Raw genomic sequence first — 9871 nt, forward strand, 5'->3', positions numbered from 1 at the left:
AGATTCTCAAGCGCTTTCAACTGCAGAGAGGTTAATCTAGGAAACACGAACTCCTTGCTAGTTCTTCCCAGTGAAATTTCTCTACGTTTTCCAACGTCATGATGCTGAGCATTATCTTCTTGGCTGACCTCTTCATCTTCCTCACCTATAACTTCATGCATTTCCGAGCACTTATGAACTGTCAATACCTCAAGACTTATGAGCATGTCAGCCACACTAGGAGGATGAAACAAACAGTTTAAAGGGCACTTGTACACATATAGACTTCTCAAGTTTTGGAATACTCGAACCCCTTCAGGAAAATTCCTCCAAATGTGGATTAATCTTGAACAGTCAGTCAAGTCCAGTGACTCAAGTTTGGGAAGAATTTCAAATGCCTTTTCTGATGGAGTATTATGAACTTTTAGACCCTCAAAGTCGACAAGGGATTCTATCCCTTGACAATCCCACGTCCAAAGTGCTTGCAAGTTTTGTAATAATGTGACCGTATCACCTTTGGCAATGCATCGGATAGAGCGACATTCCCAAAGCTGCACGTGTTTTAAGTTGTCGAGGGACCCGCTAGGCATTTTCCCTCCTATTAGTTGTTCGGGACCATCACCAGATCCGAGAATCTCTAGTAGTTCCAGGCGGGGGAGTGAAACCTGAAAATTTTGGCAAACTTAGCCCCATAATGCAAAATGCAACATGCAGTTACAGTAGTGTTCGGATCCATCCAGCTGCTAGCAATCTATTTGTTACGCTTGATGACGTGATAGACACACCACCACGTCACTGGAGCACCAAAATTATTGTTGTCAATATTTTTATTACCCTATTTTTATTCATCATCACTGGACTTTTAATTACTAGTACTACACCAAACAACCCTATTTCTTTTATTCTTTTAATTACTGTTTTTTAACCTTTTTTTGTTTTTTGTTTGGGGGCTTCGTTGGCTGAAGAGTATCCGAGTTAGTTTACCACATCTAACCTTAAATCGTCACAAGCTGTCTTTATTACAATTAAATAATCACTAATAACTACCAAGAATAATTGTACAACTCCAGGTAGAATTTGCTCGAGTAGCAAACAATAGGGAGTGGTACTAGTTAGTTACATACAGCCTTCAAATTCACTTCCACCACAATTTAATAGTCAGTACATACATTTGTATGTGAAATGACTGACATTAATTAATATGAGTCGTACAAACAGGTCAATTTGGAACATTACTTTTACCTTTACAGCAGTCAACATTAGAAATTTCGCATCACATTAACTGATGAAACATTAATTTTGAAAATATAATTAACATATTGAGAAAGAAAGTGCTTGAGTGTGTTTTCGGTGTTCACCTGAATTCAACTATATTAAGTATATCATATAATTACCCAAACTAAAAGAGAGAGAGAGAGAAGACAGACCTGGTCAAAGAAAGCCACAGCTTTATCATCTTCAGAGCCAAAACCAATAAAGTTTGTCACGCGTAACTGTAACGCTTTGAGTTGGGATAGCTCAAGCACCTCCTCTGTCAGACTTTCCTCCCTCAGAACAATTCTCTCCAAATTTTTACAATAAGTTACGTCTATCCTTTGGAGTTTCACCAGACATTTCAGTGCTGATTCTGAGAAGAGAGTCGTAATTTGAGCACAATCCTCTACCTTAATAGATATGAGGTTGCAAAGCGATGGAGGTTTGACTGGTCCCTTCCACAAGCACTGTAAAGCACTTATTCTAAAAAATCTCACCTCTTGAAGTTGACTGAAGCACCCAGGTGGAAGAAATCCCTTACATATTTCTTTCAACTCCAACCCTACTAACTCCATGTACACCAAATTTTCAAAAACATGTCGGGCAACAAGGTTGGCGGTAGAATCAATAAGGCATTCATATTGTCCACCGTCTAGACAAAGCTTTTTCAAATTGACAAGTCCATTTTTATCCACGTCAGGCACAAGATTCCTCAAGCATGCTGACTGATCAGAAAGATCCAAAGTGAGATTCTCAGTTATCTTGACAATGCTAGTAACTTTAGGATCAAACATTTTGTTTCAACCCTTCATCACCATGATCTGACAGATAAAGCTCGAAGCTTTTCCGAAATTGATAGGTTTTGCTGTGAAATGCCAGTGCTCTCAGAATCATATACTGCAATGTCAAATCTTAACAACCTCTGAGTATCAAATTCTTGCCAAGATAGAAGTAGGAGGCTAAGGTCATACAAAGCAATCTGGAGACATGCAAGATTAGAGATTGATGAGATCTCTTCAAGGCATCTTTTTCCTCTTCTTTATCTCTCCCTAGCCGCAAATGATCACCAGATCCCAAATACAATTCTTCTAGTTTCTTCAGGCTTGACAAGATACCACTAGGCAAGGGATGGAGGCTACTTTTGACCCTCAAATCCAACAACTTTAAATTACTCAACTGACCGATTTCAGCTGGAAACTGATCATCCAGAATTTTGGATTCAAAGAGGCTCAAAGTTTCCAGCTGCGTCATGTGTCCAAGCATTGACGACAATCCAGTGCCCAATACACAATCATCCAGGCATAGTGTCCGAAGGCTCCTTAGCATTTGGCCAGGCCATGATAGTGGAAATTCAATTTGCGAGTGGTTTAGTTCCATGACCCTGAGAGCTTCCATTCCTACAAAAGAGTCTTCTGATAGATTGAGTTCTCCTGGTTGGAATACCAAGCGCAACAGCCTAAGCCTTGGATATTCCTTGCAAAATGGAAGTAGATCATGATTGGAATCTTGCGATATTAGTGAAATTGCTGTGTAAGAATTCTTTTCTCCCACTCTAGAATTGCTCACTAAGAACTCATGCTCGTCTTTTGATGCAATTGACAAGCACACATCTCGCACGACATCGTGCAGTTTTGCAGAGTCTTTTTTTTTAGCATCATTTAGCAACAAATAGGAGCTTTTTAGGTGACCAATAAGCGTGTCTACCTTGTCTCTTACATCTACTAACCTCCGTCTATTTGGGAACAATTCTAGCCCTTTACCATACCTAACCAAACATTCGATTGGAATACTATAATCCTCTGGAAACAAACTGCAAAGCAAAAGTAGTGACTTAGCTTCAGCGCTTTTTAAATAGTCATAGCTAAACTTAATTCTTGAAAACACTAAATCTTCATCTCCTTCTAGTTCTTTAATTGTGTACTCTTTTAATTGCCGAAGGGCACGATCCCAGGATTCTAGAGTATGATTGCCCTTTAATGCCCGGGCAACAACAACAATTGCAAGAGGTAGACCTTTGCATTCCTCTGCAACTTGCTTTGCAACACCACTCAAAGCAGAATCATCAGAAATTTCTGCAACCTCTTTAAAAAGATGCCATGCTTCTTCTTTACGCAAGGCATGCATCTCAAAAATTTCAGCTCCCATGTCCCGACAAGCATCTGAGGATCGAGATGTCAGTATAACTTTTAAGCTCTTGCATTCACCTTTGACGGGAATTCCTAGACTCTCAAAATCAACTACTTTCCAAATGTCATCCAATATAACAAGAATTCTCTTGTCACGGCCAGTTAGTCTCGTACACAATCTTTCAGCTCTGGCACGATCAGTTTGCTCTATTATCTTCAGCCCTAACTGCTCAGCAAGTTGATCTTGGACATTTCTCATGTCTGGACTTTGAGACACGATTGCCATGGCGACTTCATCAAACAATTTCTCGAACTTAACCTGGTCAGCAATTTGTTTGACTAGAGTAGTCTTGCCTATGCCGCCCATACCACAAATCGCCATTAGGCTAGTTTTCTCCTGCTTTAAAGCTTCCATCAGTTCCTTCTTTGTTGACATCCTAGAAACTAGGCCTTCCTCTAAGGATGGGGTTGATTCACTAAAACGCATTTTGCCTAATGGAGCAATGCTTCCAACTTTATCAAATTGCCCCTCTCCTAAGAGTTTTTCAACAACACTCGTTCTTTTCACCGCACGTCGGCCTAGCAAATAGCATGACTTCAAATTCGGAAGCCTGACAATATTCAAGCAATTCACCTTAGCAGTCTCCATACCCTCAGAAATAGTACGTGCATCTTTCTTTACATCCTCAACTCGTTTCAGCCAATCAACAACAGTTGGTATAATTTCTTCAGCATTGTCTTTTGCTCGATCTACCTTTTGTTGCACCTCAGTTTCCTTTAGCTCAAGTTTTTTGATGTCATCACTCAGAGTTTGAACGTTGCTTTTGTAGAAAATTAAGTACTGAAATTGACGCAAAATTGGATCGACACACTTCTCTGCAATTTTTCCCACAATTGAAAGTGCAATATCTTGGATGGCCATTATTGCAAAATTCTGTTCAAATTTGTATTGTTGTGTTGTTTGAAAGATACAGAGAAAGGAATCCAATAAATTGCGTGAAAAATATGAAAAAGATTCATGGATACATAAATAAGGTAATAATAATTTCGTAACAGTAGAGGTACAAAGAAGGAAAAAAATGGTAGGCATTGAAGTGAATTTAATGAATTGTTTACATAACTTATAAACTGTTCTCACCAACAAATATATTCGCATATATTGGTTTAGATTTTTTTTTTTAGAACTATTTTGGAAAATACAAGAGGTACAGTTTGGTGCAGAAATATATTACATTTTCACTTGTTTGACAAAAAATATAAGTTTTTAAGTTTTCATATGTCCAACAATTGATGAAATATCGTCAATATACAATCTTGGGGACAAAACATTCCGCTTTAACCAAGTATGCTAGTCTCTATAAAGTATGTCTATACATTGCTTTAGCAGGATTATTAAACTCAAATAGACGAAAAGTCTCAAAACCTTTGTATATTTTCTCTACATGTTTAAATTTGAAATAACTTGCAATCATTTCAAGTCCGATGAGTAATCATTATTAATTCATGATAATTTTGATGTTAATAAAAATTATGCTGAACATGAAACAATTCAGAAATTTTGGAATCTGAAGATAAGAAAATCCTTGACTTGACATAAGGCAATGACCGAAAACGTCAAATCGGAAAACTACTACTAGTAGAACCATTACAACTGTAGAATTTAGAAATCCCAAAGGGAGATTAGACATGGAAGTCTAATTGACTTCTTTGTTTGAAGGGAAAAAAAAAATGAACAATGACTTCTTTTAATCAAAATTTAATCAAATTAAAACGTGTACATTGTAAAAACCACCAATCAATTGAAGCGGCGTTTCGTAAAACAATGAATAAGTTCTTCATCAATGTATATCACAAATCTAAAGACTACTCACGAAACTTTGCTTTTATTTGTATTAGTGAGAAAAGCACATCCTATGGGTGTACAAATTACGAAAAAAATTAGTCGTTTTTGTTAAAACCAATAGAAGTTATTTGAATTTTTTGTTGACAAATAAAAAAAAGAAGTTATGATTTTTCATAGGGAAACAAACCAAAAAAAATAGAAGTTACTGGAAGTGGAAGTTATTAAAACTTACTAAACTTAAAGTAGTTATCTTTAGTAAATCTTTACTTTTGTAAGGGTAAAATTGAAAATGTAAAAGATGATATGAAATTTTAATACGAAATCCCCTCCTTATGCTTTATATATAGAAAATTTGAAGATAGCACAAATGTTAATCACACTAAAGTTGATTGAAAGTGAGTATAGTTAAGTGTGTCTATTAGATCAGATGAAGAAAGTGTAAGTGAGAGATCTCAACTTCGAATGCTCCCACTTACACTAAACAAAATTTTTTTTTAAAAAGGTATGTGTATTAGATAAAAACCTATTCAGGGTCCTAATCATTTGAACAAGTCAAACCAGATTCAATTGTCATGCAAGTATAGCACTAATTCGTCAATATCAATAAAAAAGTATACATAATACATATTGAAAATTAAAATCACCATCCATCTTCCCAAAAGAAAAATAAAAGTAAAGATATACGAGATTAAGCTAAAAGAAACAGAACAATAGAGTTTGCAAGCCTATGACGTTTGTGTACCTTAACATCCAGACAACTCTATTTGCCTCTTCTTTTTGTACCAATCATAGAATTGAATGCCTCAAAGAGATTATCTCTGATTCCTGTGAAATACATACTCAAATATAATTAATATCTCAACTCTTGGGAAACTAAAATATTGTGAAGAGAGACACAAAATTAAAAGAATTAGGATATGTGTACCTTTAAATCCACAAGGATGGCTTCATTCTCTACTATGTCAACTTTCTTAAGATTTGGTGCATCCAACTTTCTGGAACACAATTGCTTCAACTTCTTGGAACACATTATTTTCGAATGAGTTAGATAGGAAAATTTGAATGCACAATTCTCGCGGTGACTATCACCAAATTTAGAAGATTTTGGAGGCATATGATCCTTGTACTTACGTAAAGTATTGTTATATATAGGCATAGGTATTTGGTACATTATAGTTTTTTTTTTAAATAATTATGAGATAATAGTGATTTTTGTAGTAAGTCCTTTTGTCTTTTTAAAAGCTTCAACCCCATGTAAACTCCAGAAATTGCAAGTGCAATTTCTCCAAATTTCCTTTCTTTATTCACCCTCAATTGTCCAAGTTTTTGTTCACAAACAAAACTTAAATCCTAAACTACGCAAAGCCAAAATCAGCTCCTCATATACCTAATAATTCCTTCCAATATATTATCAACATACAAAAATATGTCGTAGTCGATTGCATGCAAAAATTAAACGTGAAAAACAAAAGGCAAAATATGAAGCGCAGAATCAGCACAGTAGATAAAAAAACACTTTTTTAATGAAAAAACACAATAATCTTACTTGAAGATATTGTTCATGCAGTGACAAACCAAGCACAAGAAGCATACCAATTGAATAATAACAAAGTAGACATCACGAATCGAATGGAATGTAAAGACCAAAGTTTTGAAACTCCATCCTTTAATTGAACCGGCTATGTATTCGGGTCATGGTTTAACCCCGATTCACTGATTTTTTTAAAAATAAATTATATAAATATATGTGCACAGAATAAGATATCCAATAGACTAATTTAAGATTGTATCTGATAAAAATTTTAATATTTTTCAAAGAATTTGAACTTAAACATTCTTTGGGTATCCAACATTGTGAGTTTAAACTTTAACCATATCTTTTAGAATTAAAGATTGCAATTTTGTTTTAAAAATAAAATTTGAAGCCTGGTGGAAGTTGGGAAACTAGAAAATAGAGATAAAAACTTGATAAAAGACAAAACCGAGAAGAAAGTGAGTGGGTATGACAATGATTAGTCTTTATGGTTAAGGAGAACTTATTCTTTTTTATTTTTATTTTTTCAATTTCATAGCCAGAAACAAAAAAAACCTGGTTCAATGGTTCATTCTAATATGAATGGTTCGCACAGTTCTTACCAGTTCTTAAATCCAATCAATTCAAAGTATGAACCAGATCAAAATCATGGCTGATTCACAGTCCGGCTGATTAAACTGACCAGTTCAACCCCAGTTCAAAACAATGGTAAAGCATAGATTTTTTGGACACTTAATATAGAAGTTACAATCAATAATGCAGAGAATGATGAAAAAGCAGACCAATGACATTGAAGGAGAGTCGAAGGAAGAAGAAGATACAAGGGACTGAAGTCAAGAATTCACTATAAAAAGGGACCACTATATTTGAGGATAAAATTCGTTTATAGGAATTTAGAAATTTAGTGGCCTTCTTAATTATTTACCAAATTTAAAAGAAATCATCTCAAGGGCTTAACATGTATTGTTAATAGCTATCAGCACTTTGTTTTTTTTCCTACACATAGGGTCAAAAAATGAATTTACTAAAATGTCTATGTACCAAGTAGTTCATTGTTCCATAAAAGAATAAAATAACTCTTTCAAATTATTAAAAAGTCCCAAAGCAAGCACTTGAAAGTTGACCTCGTGTGAATACTAACATATGAATTATATATATGTTTCCCCCTATTCATATTCTTATCCAAGGAGCTTGTCATGGCTAGTTGATCAATTAGATTCATAACAATGCATGTACTTGTTGGTTATTATTATATTATAGGTCGGTATACATATGCTTGTGAGTTATTATTATTATTATTATTATTACTTTACTCATATTCTTATCTGGATCTTCTCATAGCTCATCAATTAGATATGTGTTATAACAACTCATGTACTTGTTGGTTATTATTGTTTTATGGATCAATGTGGGTATTTTTATTTTTTATTATAATCGGCATCATTGGTTTGGAGTAGAACAATATTTGTTTAATTTTGTTATATAAGCGGTGGGTGTAGTTAAGTAAACTATCATTAGTTATAAACATAGTACTTTTTTGGTTATAATGTTATGTCTTACCACCATCATAACAAAACTTATTACCTTTACAGCTAAAATTAATACTTAGTTGGAAAACTTACCATTTAATCCTGGTGGTAGAAGAAGGCCATAGCCGTGTTTTCTTGTTCTCGTACTTCTACTTAAACAATGCATGGACATTATGACAAATTATGCAGAATTATGATTATGATTTGTGGTTATACAACCACAAAAAAAAACATACTTAGGTGTTGAACCGAAAGAGAGATTAAAAAATATAAGTACATACCTCTTTTTGTTGGATTGATTGAAAACCAGGATGATGATCTCAACAGAGAATTGCTAAGAGATATAAGTGAAGTCGTGAATAGGTAAAATGAGGAACAAAGAATTCATGAGTGGGAAAGTTGAGAAACTACAATCAACATCAAGGCAAATTTATAGGGAATGGATTTGATACCTTGCTAATGCAGCTGGAAATGGAAATCCCATTTTTGATGAGTAGTTATTACACTATACCATACCCCTTAGAATGATAACCATCACTTTTATTCTTTCCCCGTCACTTTTACTGTTCTAAAGGAAATAAAGTTACACACTTGGACGAGTAATATTATGCGGACAAGTCAAGAATCAAAGCCTGAAAAAGCAAAATTCAAAACAATTATGGTATAATAAAGAGTGCTTCTGGAAATTCGTTAGCCCATCGATGACTCGATCTCATTTCACGAAAGAATATTGAAGATGCAAAAGGTGAACTTCGCTTTAACATGTGAAAAACAAGATCTAACTTGTTATGTTCATTGTTCAATATATTTATGTCTAATATGTACACACATACACGGGAGGAGCCAAAGCTTGGAATTTGGGTGGCAAAATTTATAAATATATTTGCTTAAGGGGCACTCTTATACTTTTGTACAAAAAAATTTGGGTACTTACATTGATACAAGTGAAAACTTTTAGTATGTTAAGGGAGTATAAAAGGACTTTAAAATCTTGGGAGGGAAAAATCTAATTTTTACAAGGATATATGTGAAATATCAATAAATTTTTTAAGGGATATAAAAGAATTTCTAAAATCTTAAGAGGGCACTTGCGCCCAAGGTTTTCAAAATCGGGATCCTATCTAGAATCATTTATGGGTTGGCAAGATCGGATCGTAGAATCGGTAGATCCTACAAAAAATGTAATAAATTGTCATATTTATAATTTTTAAGTTTGCAATTCATAAATATAGTGACAAATAATGTAATTCATGTGCAATCAATATAATTATAAGGTTAAAATTGTGCTATATAAAGTATTTCTGACAATTTGAAAAATATAGAGAAATTTGGGACTACTTATAATATATTCAAAATGTATTTTGATTAAACTAAACAACTTATTCTTTCTTGTTGTAAATCCAAATTGAATTATGGAACAATATACATGGAAAATTTGACTTTATATGTGTATAAATCATCTTATTAATAAAATAGTTAAACACGATACATTTAGTTAACTATGATTTAGTGATTGATTATTACATCATTTTTATATAATAGGATAATTAAATATTACATATATAATAAAATGTTTCAAATATATTTTAATTGATAGAAAAATTGG

At 33.8% G+C, this 9871-nt stretch overlaps 1 protein-coding gene across 1 annotated transcript; it reads right to left on the reverse strand.

Annotated features, from left to right (window-relative positions):
• Nucleotides 1–2145: 2145 nt before the first annotated feature.
• On the reverse strand, nucleotides 2146–4281 carry LOC113773934 (disease resistance protein At4g27190-like). The gene has a single exon (XM_027318528.1). The coding sequence runs from the start codon at nucleotides 4279–4281 to the stop codon at nucleotides 2146–2148; it is 2136 nt and encodes a 711-aa protein (XP_027174329.1).
• Nucleotides 4282–9871: the final 5590 nt, after the last annotated feature.

The sequence above is a fragment of the Coffea eugenioides genome, chromosome 6 (genome assembly GCF_003713205.1).
Source record: "Coffea eugenioides isolate CCC68of chromosome 6, Ceug_1.0, whole genome shotgun sequence".
Classification (NCBI taxonomy): Eukaryota; Viridiplantae; Streptophyta; class Magnoliopsida; order Gentianales; family Rubiaceae; genus Coffea; species Coffea eugenioides.